The sequence below is a fragment of the Aethalodelphis obliquidens genome, unplaced genomic scaffold (genome assembly GCF_003676395.1).
Source record: "Aethalodelphis obliquidens isolate GAN/ISIS:26980383/991018 unplaced genomic scaffold, ASM367639v1 scaffold53, whole genome shotgun sequence".
NCBI classification, from domain to species: Eukaryota; Metazoa; Chordata; class Mammalia; order Artiodactyla; family Delphinidae; genus Aethalodelphis; species Aethalodelphis obliquidens.
In genome coordinates this window covers 945,079-963,879 of record NW_020837997.1, presented here as the reverse complement: position 1 = coordinate 963,879, position 18,801 = coordinate 945,079, and the positions used below count along the sequence as shown (strand labels likewise).

General features: G+C 49.6%; 1 protein-coding gene across 2 annotated transcripts; it reads left to right on the top strand.

Moving 5' to 3' along the window:
- Positions 1-5: 5 nt before the first annotated feature.
- AKAP8 (A-kinase anchoring protein 8) lies at positions 6-17,732 on the top strand. Of its 2 annotated transcripts, XM_027084492.1 has the most exons (14): positions 6-154; positions 2,713-2,751; positions 4,172-4,204; positions 4,720-4,996; positions 5,446-5,929; positions 6,436-6,565; positions 6,808-6,854; positions 8,240-8,273; positions 10,207-10,294; positions 12,042-12,183; positions 12,549-12,642; positions 13,082-13,212; positions 14,387-14,482; positions 15,974-17,732. In XM_027084492.1, exons 1-14 carry the CDS (start codon positions 136-138, stop codon positions 16,475-16,477), a joined length of 2,118 nt encoding a protein of 705 aa, XP_026940293.1. In that variant the 5' UTR covers positions 6-135; the 3' UTR covers positions 16,478-17,732. The 2 variants fall into 2 exon arrangements, with proteins under 2 accessions (XP_026940293.1, XP_026940294.1); XM_027084493.1 differs by lacking the exon at positions 2,713-2,751.
- Positions 17,733-18,801: the final 1,069 nt, after the last annotated feature.

Below are 18,801 nucleotides of genomic sequence, written 5' to 3'. Positions count from 1 at the left end.
TCCAGCCAATGGTAGCCCGTGGAAGGGGTGACACATGCGTCTGGTCTACCAGTAGAGGACGGCGGGAAGTGCGTTGGGCGCATGCGTCCTGTGGTGGCTTAGAAAAAGGAGCTGCTGGCGGGCCGAGCTGAAGACATGGAGCAGGGCTACGGAGGTTAGTGTGGGTAACTCAGTGCGGGGTGGGACCGGCAGGTGGTGCCCGGGCGGCAGGGCCACCACCACGCAGAGGGCTGCGGGCCGGGGACTACACCCGAGCGCGGTTACCGCAGTCCGGCCCTGCGGCGAGGCGGCAGGGGCGCGCGCGCGCAGCTTATTGGATCTCGGCCCCGTCGCTCCCGGGGCGCTGCGTGCGGATTGGCCGACAGGGCCTGAGGAAGTTGGCAGATTTCGGCGTGCCGACGCTGCGGCGGGCTTCGGGGGGCGCCTCAGGCGGTTGGGGCAGTTTCAGTTCCTTAACCCTGGCGGGGTTGGCCGGGCCCTGCGGATCCTCGCCGCTAGCAGGCTTGCTGTCCCTTTTGGAAGACGCCACAAAATGGCGGCGCCGGGGGGCGGAGCTATGGCGCGAGTTTGTGGGGCGCGGGGTCTTCGGCCGGGAGCCGAGGTGGAACCGCTGCCTCTTTCCGGGCCGTCGGGCCTGTCCGGGGACCTGCGGGGCTTGGCTGGGGTCTCCGCGCGGCACACGTGATCTGGGGCGCCGGTCCCGGAAGCCGTATGGGCGGCGCAGGTTTGGACCCCGCCAGGCCCGCGGTGCAGAGCAGCGGGGCCTAGTGCGGCCTCTGCAGTGGTTAGGCTCACTGGGCGCCTACCGCGGACCTAGCTCGTGCAGATCGGGGACGACACATTTAAGGGTCAGATGCGGGGTATCTTGGTCAAAGCTTGGAAACCCGATGAGCTTTGGGGTCGTGACAGATTGGGGGCTTTCCTTAAGGCAGTCCTTTGTGGTGGCCTGGAAACGCCAGAGGGGCTGTGTGAGAGGGAACGTGCCCTTACTCACTTGGGTTTTAGGGCCTGCGGCAGGACGGACCTTCTTGGGCGATCTGCTCTCAGTCTTTGGAATCTGAGCCTCCTGGGAGGCCTTTGCTCTATGCTGGAAGCCGCGTTTGCCCGCAGGGAACAGTTGGAATATGCAGGGTTGGGCTTGACCCGGCGCAGATCCCTATTCAGGTGTATGAGGTTCGAGAAGTAAGCGATCTGATCATGGCTACCGCAGCGAAGGCGCATGTTTTGAAAGGTGGCAGCATTAGCAGGAGGCCAGCAGCAGGAATTGCAGAGAAGCAGAGAGGTCCTGAGGTGCATGGTGTGCTTGTGGCTCTACCTGGTACTCCTGTCTTTTCTGCAGTGTGACTGGATCTCACTCTTCTTTACCTGCCTCCCTACCAGAGTTTTCAGCTAGTAGTAATTCTGCTTTATGCATGCCCTTAGCTTGGAGAGGTCACACACACACACACACACACACACACACACACACGCCCATCTTCCTGCTTACTTAAAACCTTTTCAGACTCGGTTTAGATGCAGAGGCCTCCCTGAATCCTTCTGTAGCTTTTCCATCTAGAGTTATTTCCTAAGATTTGTTGAGGCTTAAGAGTTACTGTTTGGCCATAGGAGGCACCTCGATCTGGGTCCAGGTCCTTGTTCTCCTCAGCTCCATGTTCTTGGGCAAGTGACCTATCCTCTGGAGTCTCTGTGTACGACAGAGTAAGTAGTACCTATCTCAAGGGTCATTGTGAGGTTATGTGAATACCACATGCTCCTTAGTTAGACCAGTGCCCCACAGTTGGTCAGTTGCTGTTAGAATCACTGCTTTTCTGCTGCACAGATGTGGAAAGCTGTGTGACATGGGGAGGTCGTAACCTTCAGCAGGGTGACTTTGGATCAAGTCCCCTAACCTCTGAGCCTTAGCTCCCACAACATCTCTGAATGTCATTCTCTGAATGTCACAACTAATGTGTGCTGAGTGCCCGTCGTGTGTTGCATACAGTAGGCACTCAGTGGTTTGGGTTGTCCTGGTAGGAGAGAAAGGATGTATTTGAGAGAGAGGAGGCTTTGTAAAGGTGAAGTCGTTTGACAGGTATGAATGGTTGCCCGTGCCCAGCTCTGTGCCAGGCTCCAGGGACACAGATGAAGCAGGGCTAGACAGATGCTATCATGGGAATGTCTGGAGGGGCAGAGGGAGCCACCACAGAGAGGAGTGCAGTCTGATGCCTTAGGGCCAGGCTGAAGCCCTGGGACTTCAAGGCCCAGCAGAGCATTGGACGGTTCAGAGTCACACAGAAGCGAGGCCTAGAGAGGCACAGCTGTTGTCTCCAGATTTTCGAAGTTTGTTCTCAGTTGTGGGATACTTATGGCTGCTTGGGGTGGGGGCGGGGGACTGTGTCCTAATGATGAGCTAGCTGGTGGCTGGTTCTGTGTCTTCCTCAGCTGCGGGTTGAGGCTTAGGTCAAGGTCCCTCCTCAGGCAATGGACAGAACTGTCCCGGAAGCCCATCCACCTCCTCTTTTTTCTGCTTTGACCTCAGGCAGGTGGAGTGTGATAATGCAAAACCCAGCTGTGGGATGACATTTAAGGAAACATTGTTGTGGTTGTGCTGCCTTCTTGTAAGGCTGGCACTGAACTCCTTCAAGGAGATTCTTTTATGTTCCTCAGAGCATCTCAGAAGCACTTGTTCTCTGGTATGACACATATGACCCTAACTCACAGATCTGTTCACAGGCTATGGGGCATGGAGTGCTGGACCTACCAACACCCAGGGTAAGTGGGATGGACCTGCTTTTCAGGGAGGCATGGGCTACCCACCCCCCAGCACCAGCATGACATAGCTGGGACCAAGAAACCTTTTTTGTAAAGGGCCAGATAGTAAATTTGGGGGCGCTTTGCAGGCTACATGGTCTCTGTAGAGCAAAAGCCACCATAGACAGTTTATAAACAAGTAGGTAGGCCAGTGTGCCGATAATATTTACTTAAAGACACTGGAATTTGCATATCGTATGATTTTCATGTGTTGCGGAATAGTCTTTCTTTTAACAACTTTTGTTGTTTAATTCTAAGTAAATAACCGAGGGTATAACGAAAGGTTTTTATAATTAATAGACTTTATTTTTCAGTAGCTTTAGTTTATAGGATTGAGCAGATAGTGCATAGAATTCCATACACTCCCCCTACCTTCACCCCAGTACAGTTCCCTTATATGTTACAATTTATAAACCAATGTTGATGTATTGTTATTAACTATAGCCTAGAGTTTATATTAACGTTAACTCTGTTAAACAGTTCTATGAGTTTTGACAAATGTGTAAATGATGTGTCTTTTGTCAAAATTCGTATGTTATGAAGTATTCTTTTGATTATGTTTTTTTTTCTTTCCTGACCATTTAAAAACATAAAACCCATTCTTAGCTTGCAGGCCCTACAAAAACTGGGCTATGGACTAGATTTGGCCCGTTTGCTGACCCTGCTTGTGAGTCTATATCATGGTGCTAAGTGTGTCTGAAGTACCAGAATGTGCTTTTTGGTGGGCGAGGTTTTCTTCTTTTTGCCAGCATCTGTTCCAGGGGATGGGATGAGGGTTTACTTTGTTTTCTGAGCCTGGAGCTTGGCTCTAGCACCACTAGGAGCAGGGTGACTTTTCTGCCCATCACTGAGTTTCCCAGGAGGAGGTCTGTGTTATTCAGGCACATGACGACCCCTTGCTCAGTTGAGTTAGGGACATCATTTTCCACCAGTGCACTCTCTGTGCTGTTGGCAGTGCCTTAGTTCTGGCTCCTGGTGAGAACTGGCACTTTAGAAGGGCTCTCTACCTAGGGACCTGGCCTGGGCGGCCTCTTGGCTGGTGGCCCACGCTGGACAAGCTTCCTGGAAAAAGGCTGCTGTGTCCTTTCTGTTGCCCTAATGGAGGAGATCAGGCTTGCTTAGGAGAGAAGCCCTGACTGTGCTCTGCTGAGTGCTCTGTAGGAAACGAGTTTTACAGCTAGTGGATTGCAGCCTTTCCTGGCCATAATGGGCAGCCAAGGGTGCCTTCTGGAGCACTGACATAGCCACCCTCAACCCTGGCCTGTGCATAGTGGATGAGGCGATAACTGTTCTTCAGCGCCCGGCTGTGGTGGGGGGAGGGGATGTGTCTCAGATGCCTTTGTTTTGCAAACAAAACTCGTATGTTTTTGTTTCTTCTAAGGTGCATATGGAACTGGTGTGGCCAGTTGGCAAGGTAGGCCCTTCTGGGGGTCCATGGGTGGGTGAGTGGGCCTCCGATCAGCTACCTAGAGAGGCTGGGGTGCAGGGATCCCCAACTTCACTCCTAGACGTGCTCACAGCTGTTGTGAAGGCTCAACAGACTGGACCTGAGGTGTTGAGGAGGGCTGGGGGGCAGGCCTCCAGGGGAACTTGCTGGATATGGGGGGTGGGGAGAGTTGTGGTTGTATTCTGGGAGCAGCAGCTCTTTGGTGGGTCCGTCAGTAGTCCCAACTGCTGGCTCCTGGGCTCTCGCTTTGAATGAGAAGCAAGTCTTAGGATCTGGTTTAGAAAACCCATTGCTCAGAGTTGAGGCCGTGCCCCTGCCCTCCTCCTGCTGCCTCTTGGCAGTGTTGGGGTAATGCCAGAAGCACCTGGACCCATGACCCTTTTCCTTCTCCATGGGCAGTGGGTGCTCCTCCCCAGACTTGTCCACCATGGGCTGGCCTTGTGGCTGCTGAGATCTGATTTAGTTTTTCTTCCCTCTGTCAGGTTATGAAAACTACAATTATTATGGTGCCCAGAACACCAGCGTCACCACAGGAGCAACCTACAGCTACGGCCCAGCCTCATGGGAGGCCACCAAGGCCAGTGATGGCCTGGCACCTGGGGGCCCTGCCATGCATATGGCTTCTTATGGCCCAGAGCCATGCACCGACAATTCCGACTCCCTCATTGCCAAGATCAACCAGCGTTTGGACATGATGTCCAAGGAAGGAGGCAGGGGCGGGAGCAGCGGCAGTGGGGAGGGCATGCAGGACCGGGAGAGGTGATTATAGACCTGAGCCCTTCCCGGGGGATCCCGCATGCCCAGCTTTGTGTAGACGGGAGTGGGCACCTGCTCTTCCAGGGAGGGCTCTTCTCCAGCTCCCTCCTGAGTGTAGGATAGATAAATTGAGCCATTGTTGGGGCCGAGGCATGTAATAGGACTTGCTGGTTTCTTGAGTGGTGGGGCTTAGGGCATGACTGTTAGCTAAACTATGCCAGACTCCGTATTTCTGTTTCAGGCGCCTAGCAGACTCTCCCCATTCCTGTGGCCAAGGCTTCAGGCCCCTTTTCAACAGTGTTTGAAAGGGATTTTGGTCTGTTTTATTTCCTGAGCATTTAGGAGGGATGCGTGGTGGTTTGGCTTTGCTGTTCTGAATATAGGGAAGTCAGCTTTGCAGGAGGCGTTGAGGTGCCCGGACAGTGTGGTGATGGGTTGTGCTTTCTTTGCAGCTCCTTCCGCTTCCAGTCGTTCGAGTCCTATGATTCCAGGCCTTGCCTGCCCGAGCACAATCCTTACCGCCCCAGCTACAGCTACGACTATGACTTTGACCTGGGGCCCGACCGCAATGGTGGCTTTGGTGGTCAGTACAGTGACTGCCGGGACCCAGCCCGTGAGCGGGGCTCCCTCGATGACTTCATGCGGGGCCGAGGCCAGGGCCGCTTCCAGGACCGCAGCAACCCCAGCACCTTTATGCGCAGCGACCCCTTCATGCCACCTGCAGCCTCTTCTGAGCCTCTTTCTGCTCCATGGACGGAAATGAACTATGTGGGTGGGCGGGGCCTGGGAGGCCCCTCCGCCAGCAGGCCTCCACCTTCCCTCTTCTCCCAGTCCATGGCCCCTGACTTTGGCGTGATGGGCATGCAGGGGGCAGGTGGTTATGACAGCTCTATGCCCTACGGATGTGGCCGGTCACAGACCCGGATGAGAGATTGGGTATGCCCTTGCCAAGTTCTCATCTGCCTTATTTGCTTTTCCTTTTAAATAGCTTTGTCTGTAAGATTCACTCATATTTTAAAATGCACTTCAACTTTTAGTAAAAACGTACAGAATTGTGCATCCTTCACCACCACATAATTTTAGAGCGTTTCCGTCATCCCAGAAAGAAACCTCTGTTATTAGCAGTCATTCCCCGTTCTCTCCCCCAGCCCCTGGCAGCCACTAATGTACTTTTCTGTCTCTGTAGATTTGTTTTTTCTGGACGTTTCATATGAATGCAGTCATATAATACTTGGCCTTTTGTGTCTGGGTTCTTTCACTCAGCATAAAATTTTTGTGTTTTGGTTGGGGTGGGGGCGTCCAACCATGTTGTATTTCTTTGCTTTCTGAAAAGACCTTTTCTGTCCTTGTTCTCTGATCTTACAACCTCTTTGTTCTTCATTTCTCTGGGGTATGTTAACCGTCCGAGTAAGCAATGCATTGGAATATGCTTTTGTCTGTAGCCTAGGCGGAGAGAGTTTGATCGCTGCGGCCCAGATAGCTTGGGCAGGAAACGGAAGCAGTTGCAGATTTACGATGAGCCAGACACCAAACAAGCCCGGGCTGACAGTGAAGGAGATTTTTCTGAAAACGGTATGCCCTGGGGCCAGTAGGCCCAGCTGTGTATGAGTCAGTTGCATGCTTGGTGTTCTGCCTGCTTGTCTGGACAGGGGACACACAGGAACTCAAGGGCTGTGTGTGTCACCTGCACTCTCAAAATCCCCACTGTAGTCAGGACAAGCGCAGTCACTCTGGACAGTGAGTTTGGGAGGTGAAAACAGGGAGTGGGCCAGCTGCCGAGGTGCTGACTTTACCTATTCCTTTGTGTTTGGTAGATGATGGAGCTGGTGACTTCCGGTCAGGAGATGAAGAATTCAGGGGTGTAAGTTCGCCTTTACTCATCAACCTCCAGTGTCTCTAGTGTGGGATTTTTTCCTTACTTTAGTGTCTTCCTTACAAAGAGGCAGAAACAGTTGCTGCGGTAGGTTCAACTCTACCTCATGAGTAGATTTTTTTTTTTTTTTTTTTTTGCGGCGCGGGCCTCTCACTGTGTGGCCTCTCCCGTTGCGGAGCACAGGCTCCGGACGCGCAGGCTCAGCGGCCATGGCTCACGGGCCCAGCCGCTCCGCGGCATGTGGGATCTTCCCGGACCGGGGCACGAACCCGTGTTCCCTGCATCGGCAGGCGGACTCTCAACCACTGCGCCACCAGGGAAGCCCTCATGAGTAGATTTAATAATCAGATTTGCAGCTAGGTTTCTAAGAGTTTTCCACTTGCAACAATCCTTCTTTTCTTGAAGACCTTCCCAGCCCTCTCCCCAGCCATACCTGTGTCCTCGCAGTGATGTGCCTAGCTATACACGTGGTAACTGCAGTGGCTGTGTAGGCTGAGGCTTTCAAACAAGCGCCGAAGACTCATTTGCTGCCAGCTCTGTGCTGGTGCTGAGCTGCATCCTTGTCATTCAACTCTCAAAACCAGTCATGGGAGATGGGTGTTGAAGGCTGGCTCTTAGCCAGGACCATGCACAAGCACCTGGGGAGCAAGCCTTCGCCACCTCCTGCAAATTCTGATCCAGGTCTGGGGTAGGGCCTGGAAATCTGGGTGTATGAAGGCTTCATCCAGGTGCTTCTGATGGTCAGATGAATTTGGGGAAGGGGAGGAAGGGGCAGGATACAGTGAATTTTCAACTTTTCTGAGGGTCTTGCTTGCTCCATGTCTAGGTTGCTTAGATCTTGAGTCTGAAAATCTCTGCATATCTGCTGATTGCTAATTTAATCTTTAGCTTAATGTCTAAGGAATGGCCTCAGTTTCAGTTTTCAGTTAGATGAGTTGTTTTTATCTATACCTGGCTTGTTATAACGTAAACAAGTAGCTGGGAAACTTCATAAAGCCCATTTTCATTAAAGAGTGCAGGAACTAGCTTCCTACAAATCGAGGTTGCTTAACACAGTTGATGGATGGGCTCTTGGTCTTCCCATGTGCAGAACCGTTCACTTGCCAGAGGTAGTTCTCTAGCTTTAGGAAGAACTAAAAGCTGGACTGTGTCTTTAATAAAAAAGCAAGTTAGTCATCATCACAGAATCTCAGAAGGCAACCAGGACTAGTGAGAGGACACTCAGGCTCCATCCCATGGCCGTGGAACTTGTCCTGACACATTTTGGGGGTGTTCCTGGTGGCACAGCGACCACCAGGTGGTGGCAGGGTGCTGGGCTGGTCGTGGAGAGTTCTAGAAATTCCACCTCACGGTCTGACTTTGTGCCTTTTTAGGAGGACGAATTCTTCGAATCCGGGAGGCAGAGAGGTAGGCATCACCCAGCATCCCTTTGAGCTTTCCTGTGTCTGCCCAGCTACCTTGCACTCACTGCCTAATGCCCAGGCGGGCTGGGTTTCTGAGCGAGCCCAGGGCCTGGGTGGAGGGGCTTGTGGCTCAGGGAAGAAGAGGGGCCCTGCCTGCAAGGTGGGCCTTAGCCATGCCAGTCACCCCGAGGCTTTGCCTTGGAGTTTGGAGCAACACTTGCTGGAGACAGGTCTGTTTGCCTCGCTCAGTGCAGGCTGCAGAGGCAGGGGAAAACTCATCTCTGGGTGTCTGCAATAGCTCGCAGTGGTAGGGAAGGGAGAGTCTCAGAAATGCAAGAGAGAAAAGAAAAGGCGCCCTCCAGCTTGTCTTCTCTGCTCCCCCCTTGGCCAGTGCAGGTCCCTGTACTGTTCTCTCCTGGGCTTCATTCTGTCCACAGTTCCCTTGCTTGCCAGGCCAGGGCCATGCTCTCAGCCTCTGTGGTGGGGACACTGGCACGGCATGGGGCAGAGTTCAGACACCTGCCTGGGTGGGGAGCTCGGGAAGGGGGGGGACAGTCGGGACACTCAGGCCCAGATCCTCCAGAGGCAGTCACTGCTCAGCAGATCTCACCAGTTCGAGCGAGGGAAACCTAAGAGACCAAAATAAGCAGCAAGAACAGAGCAGTGTTAAGCCCTTCAGGGGGATGTGGAGAAGCAGCCACTTGTTTCTTTTCCTGTTCCCATGGGTCTGTCCATAGCTGGTTTCCCCTAAGAATCACAGGCTGCCTCCTGTGTGACTCTGCTCCCGTAAATTCTGAAGACTCCTGGCTTAGATGCTCCTTCTCTCATATGTTCAGGTTTAGCCAACCCTCTGAGGTCCTCCTGCCCTGTTTATTGAGGCAGTTAACGTTTATAGCATGGGACCACAGAGAGCATTTTGCAGCTCATGCAGCGGGGTAAATGCTAAAGCAAAGGTGACGTGTTTATTGCGCGCAGGTCCTGCTACCTACCCGGGATGACTTTGCTATTAAACAGCAGTAATAGTTTCAGGCAGTGACCTCTTGCCAAATATCCCACACGCCCTTTTGAGAGGCTTCTGAGCAGCGCACGCCGGTCGCCATCTTCGTGGGACAGTCTCGTGACTGGCATCAGGGGTAGGGGTTACAGTTCAGATGCTTATCCAACCTTTTTTCAGTGTCTGGCCCTGGCCCTGAGCCGCGGTGACCTGGCCTGGCCTCGCCTCATGCTGGGACTCTGGGCTGCACAGCTCTCAGAGGAGCTCCCACACTGGCCCCACGGGATGGACGGAGGACCAGTTGGTCTCTTCCCATTTTTATTTCTGGGATTGCTTCCCACATATTCTTGGGAAAGCCCTAGATTGACGGTTTTTGTGAGAGGAAGATAGAGTTTGGGCCACCAGGGATTGTCAGACCTGCTAAGGCCCTAGTTCAGAGGAGGCCAATGGGACAGTTGTCATGGTCCACCTAGAGGTGGGACGGAGGGCAGCAGAGTGGCTTGCTTTATTTTCTGAGGCCTTCCAGCTGCTGCCTCTTTATCTGGGAAGAATTGCTTCTCTCTCTCCTTAAGTAACATTGGGAGAAGACCCAATTGTAGGGTGCTGGATTAGAAAAGCAAGATAGGGAAGGACACAGAGAGCAGGTGGGCCATGGTGTGAGTGGGATGGGCGGGCCATGTCCCTGGCCCATGCCAGCCTTATCAGACCATGGGGGGAGTGAGGTGACTCCCTTGGGAACTACTGAGGGTTCTCATCAAAGGCCACCCCTGTTGGGAGCCTTTGACAGCCCTTTGGTACCTCAGGGTGTCCTGCCCCCGCCATGTGTGGAGGCCGTGGCAGGGCATGGGGTGTGGTGGCCGAACTGTGGCCCCCATTCAAGGCCCTGGTGCTCAGCTCATCTGCAGGCTCCTCAGAGTGTCTCGAAGGAACTTTTCTGTTGCAGGAGAGAAGGACGATGAGGATGATGAAGTGAAGAAGAGGAGGGAGAAGCAAAGGAGGAGAGACAGGATGAGAGACCGAGCAGCTGACAGGTGAGGAGGCAGGCGAGGTGGGAGGTGAGCACTGTCAAGACTCCCCTGAGCTCATCTGTCATCACTCCACATGCAGGGGGGGGCCTGGTTTGATCTTCTGACTCCAGGTGTATGTCAGAAAATCCAAGTCAGGTCGATGGGAGACAAAACTTGGGAAACACACTGAATCTTATTCTTGCTGGTGGGTCTGTGTGGCCTCACATTCCCAGCTGGCGGCTCTCTTGATTGCCCTCCTGCAGGGCTGTGAGGAGTTCCCTTGCCCCCTGGCTTGTGTCTGTCATCCCAGACAGGTGAAGTTCATTCAGCATAGCTGCCAAGAAGGTGCTTTGGGTCCCTCGTCCACATAAATCCAAACCACCTGTGGAGTTTGATGTGACGATTATATATGTATAGTTGCTACCTTCAAGGTTTTGTCTCTAAATAGAAAAAAATGCAAAAGTGCAAACCCCAAAGGGCTGTGTGCTGTGACCACACCATGTGCCTCTCCCCGTAAACCACAGGTGGCCACGTGAGTGCGTGGTTGATGAGGCCCATGACCACAGGTGGTTATGTCTCTATGCACAGGTTCTCTTGATGACTTGGAAGGGAACCCTTGCCCTTGAGGCTTAAATGGGGGTAGTGGTTTCCCTGTGCAAAGAAATGCTTAGCGAAAGAGCTAACAGTAGAGGCTGGAAAGCCAGGAACTGAAAAGTAGGAGTTCCAAGTGTTACACAGAATTCATTGAAATCCTTGTTTTTAAACAGATGAATAAAATGACAGGTATATTAGATCTGTTTTCATGCCACATGGGAACTGAGATGACTTTTTTAAAGGAATCTTTAACATACCTAGTGACTGAAGATCCTCAAAGAAACTTGGAGAAATTGTCATGGGGGAGGTAAAGTTGCAGCAGGGAAGTAGGAACCCTGTATTTCCTTGGTAGCTTACCGAGAGTCCTGCACATAGGGCCTGGGAGATTTCCCCCTTCACTCCTCTTTCGGGGGTATCTGCAAAGGCAAGAGTGTCTTGTGGCACTTGTCCAGAGATCAGAAGGCAGGCGTTGGGGGCCAGCAGATCTCTAAGTTGGCAGGGGAGGACTCCTGAGTGCCCCAGGGCCTGTGCTATTACACCCCAAATGGAGCAGAACTGAGGGAAGCAGCACCCACTGTGGGGGTTTGGTGGTGTGTAGCGTGCTCTCCCCTTGCCGTACAGCATGCATGCATTTGGTGAGATTTTGAAAGCGCACAAGAAGCCTCAGTTTTCCTTCATAGAACTTGATTGTGATGTCTTTACGTTGAGTCCCATTGGAGAATTGATCTTAGGATATGTGAGTTTTGAATTGTGTGAGGTCTTCGGGAGTTCCTCTGTTGTATTAAATTGGGGTTGCCTTGTATCTTCTGAGTGGCTGCAGAAGGAGACATCTGAGAAGCTATGAAGTTAGGTACTAGGCCCCCAGAGCAGTGGGCTGGAGACTTAGGGAGCTCACAGTTCTGAAAAGTCTCCACCTTTGGCTGTTCTCTTGTGAGCCTTTGGACCAAAAAGAGTGGTTAGGTAGTAAAGTGCTACGTGAATCATTTTCCTGAAATACTTGCAAGGTTGTACTCTCATTCTGAAGGTGGGGAAGCTTGGGGTAACTGCTACTCTGACACCCTGTGACAAGTCAGAAGACTTAATTCAGAAATTGCTTTCCCATTTCCATTTCAGTTCTAAGCAGAGATGAGTTGGTTATCTGTGCATCACCGCTTTTCTTTTTGTCTTCCTTCTCCAGGATTCAGTTTGCCTGTTCCGTGTGCAAGTTTCGTAGCTTTGAAGATGAAGAAATCCAGAAGCATCTGCAAAGCAAATTTCACAAAGAGACACTGCGGTTTATAAGTACCAAATTGCCTGACAAGACGGTGGAGTTCCTCCAGGTAAATCACGCTTGGCCTCCCATCACGGCATTTCCCAGATCCTGCAAGTGTCAGATCCCTCACAGAGAAGGGAAGGGAAATAAGAGGCCTAAACTTGGTCAAGATTTCGTTTTCCAGAATAGCAGTGTACAAGTCCCGAAGTCAGAGGGACAACTGAGAGCTCCCGTCATTGTAGTTCCCACTAATTCTGCCCATGGAGCTGCTCTGATAGCTGTCTTCCCTTCCTTGGAGCAGCTGAGATAAGGCTGTCACTGCCCCCCATGGGCTTGGCAGTCACCCTTGGGGGGCTGCCTCTGGTGCAGTTGGAAAATATCCACATGTGTCACCCTCTCATTTCCTTTGGTGCCATCTCACAACCTCTCTAGGAATACATTGTAAACAGGAATAAGAAAATTGAGAAGCGGCGTCAGGAACTGATGGAGAAGGAAACCACAAAACCAAAACCAGATCCTTTCAAAGGTGAGTTGTGATCCTGGGGTGTGTGCTATTCCAAATCACAGAGCCCAGCTCGGGGTGGTTGAGCATGTGACGTGAAGACAAGTGGGAGGGGCGCTTAGCAGGGGAAAGAAGCCTTCAAGTGTGGCCTAATGTAGATGACGCCTCTACTGGCAGCTTATTGGAGTGACATTAAGCACTCTGATGTTTTTTCCTCCTTTGAAGAGAAAGGACCAGAAGAATGAGAAAAGTTAAGTATAAAGTTGCCAGGTGTAGAGGCCATTTGTCTGTCTCCATACTCCTTCTGGAGGGCAGGTGATGCCCGTCTTAGATTCTGTCCTAACTGTCCTAACTTAGAGAGGGGCTACAGGGAGAAAACGTGGGCCTTGATGGGGAGTAAGTGGGAAGAAAGCATCACTTGCATGCTGTCCCAGATCCCACAAGACTTGGGTTTTGTCAACAGGGATTGGCCAGGAGCACTTCTTCAAGAAAATAGAGGCTGCTCACTGCCTGGCTTGTGACATGCTGATCCCTGCGCAGCCCCAGCTCCTCCAGCGGCACCTGCACTCTGTCGACCACAATCACAACCGCCGGGTGAGTGCCCCCCTGATGCTGGGTGGGGCAGGCAGTCCTGGCTGCTAGTGGGAGGGGTTCCGAACTTTCTGTCTCTTATGGGGAAGCTAACATCTTTAGGGGCTTTTGCCATATACCGTCAAGTCCATCATTTCATTAGGTGGTTATAAAATGCACCCCAGTTTCTATTAAAACGTGAGAAAACTGTGTTGCTTGAGATTGACTAAATCCAGTAGCTGCAGTTCTCCTGGGTTGAGAATGTTCTTTGTAAACCACACGGGTAAATTCCCCAGTTGCTGAAAAACTGGATTTCTTATAAGCTGAGGCTGAGGGCCACCCAGAGCAGAATGGCCTAGGGGACCCAGGACTAAGGACTGGTTTGATCCTTACTAGCTGATGGGGCCTGAGGCTAAATGTTTAGCTCAAGGCGTTGGCAATTTTTTTTTTTTTTTAAAGGGTCAAATTGTAAATATTTTCAGCTTTGAAGGCCATCAGGTCTCTGCCTAAAGCCTGCCTAACGCCTCAAGTCCGCTGCTGATGGGCAAAAGCAGCCAAAGGCCATAAGTAAAGGAATGGGTGTGCCCACGTTTGGTCTGCGGGCTGTAGCTCGCCAAGCCCTGGTTGAGCATCTCTGTCTATCGTTGGTTTACCCTGACTACCAAATTGGAGCTACCTGCCCACCCGTCTCCTGGTATTATTAAAGATCAGCCAAAAACCCCTGTACAAATATGGGATTATCATATGAATGTGTCAAGCTCTAGAACAGTCAAATGGTTGCAGCATTCAGACTTTTGCTCTAGAATTTACTTGTAAAGTCAATAAAACTCAAAAAACTGAAGAAAAAGCTTGCCCTTTTCCCCTACTGAGTCCACATAGCTTCTGATCTGTAAATGTTCTTATTTCATCCTTGCTTGTGCACATAGTATACATCAGTCGTGTGCCTGTGCTTTTGTCTTTCGAGATTATCAGACTTTTCTAACACTATTTCACAATCTCAGTTCCGGTGCCTCTCCAGTGCCTTCTTTCTTTCATTATTGGAGCCTAGCATTTGGGGACTTACCATAGTGAAGAAAGATGTTAGTTGTCTCTCTACATAGGACTAATCTCAGAGCAGCTGAGTGTAACCAGGCTGATTTGTTCTCATGCTTCTCTATGCATGCCATTTTTAAAAGCCCATGTTTGATTCCCTTTGTAGTTGGCTGCTGAACAGTTCAAGAAAACAAGTCTCCATGTGGCTAAGAGTGTTTTGAACAACAGACATATTGTGAAGATGCTGGAAAAATACCTCAAGGTTTGTGCTCAGGAGTCCAGTAGATGGGAAGAGCTTTTGAGATGGAGGATGAACTAACTCTGGGGGTTTGGAATTATATCCAGAGTGCAGTGTTTGGCATTTCTGAGTCTTTTGAAGAATTGAGAGATGTTGGAATGTATCGGGCTTGGGATTCCACAACTGCGCATTTCCTGAGACTCACTGCTTGCCTGGGAATTCTGGAGTTTGGTCCTACTTGATTAATCTGTGTGATGGTGCTGACTCTCACCATGAGAAACCCTGACTATCCATAAAATACCAAGCAAAACGCTGGTGAGATGCTTCAAAACAAAGCAGCAAACCAAAGTAAATGATAATGGTCCAGGTAGAAGCTAAAAACAAGGTTTTGCGGGCAGAGACAACCAACAATGAGATGGGGAACGAGGGGGAGGGAAGAGCCAGTGGTGCCATACTACGGAGTAGCAGGAGCAGAGTAAGAAAAAAATCCCAAAGAGGGCACCCTAGCGAGGAGGCTGCTTGGAAGAGTCTCTGGTTCCTCCCTGGGAAACATATTTTGCTAAGTGCTCAGCCCCATGACTTCAGCGTTCAGGGCTGGGAGTTAAGATTCAGCATAACCTGACTAGGATGTGTTTGCCCTCCTCTCAGTTATTAACTGCTTCAGTGTTTGACAGTTCATTTCAACCATAAAGGGATAGAATCTAAATAACCGGTTTAAGAACCGTAACTGATCAGTGTTCACTTTGTGGCTTAAACAGACTTAAAGTTCCTGGAGTCAGCTGTAGACTCAAGCTTCTAAATAAGTGTCTTTGTTTTTGTTTTGGGTCCCACCTTGCGGCTTGCGGGATCTCAGTTCCCCAACCAGGGATTGAACCCTGGGCCATGGCAGTGAAAGCCCAGAATCCTAACCACTAGGCCATCGGGGGAACTCTCTAAACAGCGTATTTTAAAACACATTTTCTAATCTGCTAGTGATAATGTTTAGTTTACTTTTTCTAAACTAGACATAGTTTTAGCATATGCTCATGAGAAATTCAGCTTCTGAGAGAGGTACACTTGGATTGAATCCTGACTGATGTTTAATGGCTGTGTGACCTGGCAAGTTAACGATCTTTAAGTCTCATATCCTTCTCTGTAAAACGGGGATAACCTTCATGCCTGGGCTGAGTGCTTAATCGAAACTTAAGAAAGAGCCTTAACTTCCTGTTAAAATGAGGCTTTTTTTTTTTTTTTTTCTTTAATTGGGTTAAGAAAGCCTAGGTCTTTTAAACGTTTCCTCACCATTACATGCTTGAATAATAAGTGCAAAATAGTACTGGTGAAGCTTTTCTGAGATGTCTTTTCTGAGTCTGTGGGCTCTGAGCAGCTGTAGGATTGACTCACCTGGTGTGATTTAAAAGGTTTCTCTTGACTCTGCCCATTATAAAAAGATAAACTCCCAGCAACCTGAGCCTCAGTCTCTCATTTGGACAGTTCTTTAGACTGCACTAACCTGTGTTTCCTCTTCTTGGCCAGGGTGAAGATCCTTTCACCAGTGAAGCCGTTGATCCAGAAATAGAAGGAGATGACAATTTAGGAGGTGAGGATAAGGAAGAGACGCCGGAGGAGGTAGCTGCCGAGGTCTTAGCTGAGGTGATTACGGCAGCAGTGAGGGCAGTAGATGGGGAAGGAGCACCTACCCCGAAAAGTAGTGAAATGCCGGCGCAAGAGGAAGGCCCTATGGACACAACTGAGACCACTAGTGGTCCCCACCCTGGAGAGCAGCTGGAAGCGGAGGCACCCTGTGGAATGGCACCTGAGAAGGGCAACACTGAAGCAGAGGCTGGAGGTGAAGCTGCTGAGGCTGGAGGTGAAGCTGCTGAGGCTGGAGGTGAAGTTGCTGAGGCTGGAGGTGAAGTGGAAACCCTGGCAGCAGAGTCGGAAGGCACCTTGACAGTCACTGCTCCTGTCCAAGCTGCTGCAGAAGCCGAAGTGGAACAAACTGATGCAGAGTCCAAAGATACTATTCCCACAGAATGATCCTCCTTTCCCTGTTTCAGGGGATGTGTTATATAATGCATTGTTCTTTCTTCTTTGGTTTATAAGCAGTACTAGGGTATATGATGCTGGAATACTATTTTGGTGAAGAGACCCAGCCGTTTCCTTCAGAAAAGTGTACCTCACAGGCTTGTCTTAAGAGTTGCGTGGCTTTCTGCCTTGGTTTGAAGGCTGCAGAAGCTGTACATTCCCACAAGTGGCTGTGACATCTCTCTTTACACTGTAGTTGGAATAATAAAAGTTGGATAAGTAGATTTTGGTGACACTTTGCTTGTTAAATACAGCCAGTGGCTGAATGCACCACCACAACCACCAACACCCCTGCCCCCCCCCCGCCCTGTATTATTTTTTGGTCTGGGAGCAGTTCAGTACTAGGATATATCTTGCTTTATAAAGGATTTTTTTTTTTAAGTTTCATGAATTTGCTTTGGCTTCAGTTTTTGATCTCTGCTTTTGTGGTACACTGTATGGTATGTGGTTCTCCTTCACAAGATGTAGCAGAATCTTGTTAACATGCGATGTTGATCCTGTCACATCACTGAACTCTCAAAGGCCTGATGAATCTGACACACCTGCACCATTAGAAGCATACCTACTTACCCCTCAAGAATGGGAACACTTTGCCCAGGGCATTGTTTCCCAATCTTTAGTCCTTGGTGAATCACCTTTACAATGTTTTACCTCATTTGTGTTCCACCTCTGCATTACTTCAGGGTTTTTTCGGTTTTGTTTTTCTTTAAGTTGAGTTACTTCTACTTAAATATATTTAAAAAGAAAATTTGATGTCTCATGAATGGAAAACCAGTATAAATTGCCATACATAGATACTATCCGTGGAAAATGAATAAACATTTTATTTTAGATAAATACTGTTGCTTTGGAAGTTTCTGAATCTGTAAGAAAGAAAAGCCAGCATGTGTTAAAGGGTAGTAAGCAACAGTGATACTTTCATATAATCAAAAGAATTGAAAGATACCTCCCTTTTGAAATGATACCGCTGGGTCTGTTTTCCTATAAACCTTTGAACTGTCACATTTGGGGAAGCATTGGCCAGTGGGAAATCGTTAGGAAAGAGGTAGCAGAATACTTGATGAGCATCTGTTGTGTACCAGGTGCTAATTCATGATAAAAATTAGATATGGGCACTGCTCTCAAGGAGCCTTATTGGAGATGTGAGATGAATATTTATGAAAAAGTCAATGTTAGAACTAAAAACAAATAAACTGCTTAGTAAGAAGAAACCGGTGCCTATGAATCTTTTCTAAACATTGTTCCTTTTACTGCACAGATGTGGCTTAGTCACAGGTTATGCGTGCCCTTTGAAGCTTGTTCTCTTGAGGCCAGAAGGTGGCACTGACCATCAGTAGCCTGAAAAAGGATAACAAAACTATGAAACTGCTTTTTTTTTTTCTTTTTGGCCACACCACGCGGGATCTCTGTTCCCCAACCAGGGATTGAACCTGCGCCCTCAGGAGTGGAAGTGCAGAGTCTTAACCACTGGACCACCAGGGAATTCCCTTGTTTTTCTTGTAAAATTAATACAAGTCTTGCCATGGAATCTGAATTTCAATTAAGTTCTTTCACTACCACCCTCGCACCCCCACCCCGTGTGAAATGACATGGATCATTTTATTCCTAAACTTAGGTTAAACCAGGCCCTTCCTCATTCCCCAAGATGGGGAGTCATTACTCAGGCTGCACAAAGGGGTGCCCTAATATTCCTGAGGTGACAGGAATAAGTTGCAAGCTTCCTCATTGCAAACTAATATCGGTTATTTCCCATATGTAGGGGAGAAACCTGAGAGGGACGTTAAGTAACTTTTAGGGCCCCACATTAAAGATGGGGGACTACCGAGGTCAATACACAGGTCCATGAGACACCAATGGCCGTGAACTTTCCATAGAGCACCTTTATTATTTAAAAACAGGTTTAGAGAATTTGGCAATCTCTGCTACTGGCAAGCAAAAAAATCTTAGGAATGGCAACCTAGTTTCAACTTTTGGTAACATGGTGGGCCTATGTGATTTCTTTGGGTTTTTATGAAATACTACAGTTGCTAAAGGGGAAACAGTACAATGTAATGAGCAAAGTGCTCATTCAAGAGTACATAATCAGTATTAGTAAATCCTCTTGGACTTTGGACCATAAAGAAATCACTTCTGCTGAAAGTGATCCTTGCTCACCAGAAGTGCAGCTGGTGGTGATTAGACAGGCACAGTAGAGTTGAAGTAGAATTTTAGCACTAACAGAGTAGAAGAGCCTTTTAGCATTGGGCCACTTCCTTTATCTTGTATAAGGACACTGT

Bases quoted from the DNA above. Each gene is read 5' to 3' on its own strand.
- AKAP8 (XM_027084492.1), top strand. The intron at 6,566-6,807 runs GTATGCCCTGGG...TGTGTTTGGTAG, and splicing joins AGGAGATTTTTCTGAAAACG to ATGATGGAGCTGGTGACTTC. The intron at 6,855-8,239 runs GTAAGTTCGCCT...GTGCCTTTTTAG, and splicing joins GAGATGAAGAATTCAGGGGT to GAGGACGAATTCTTCGAATC.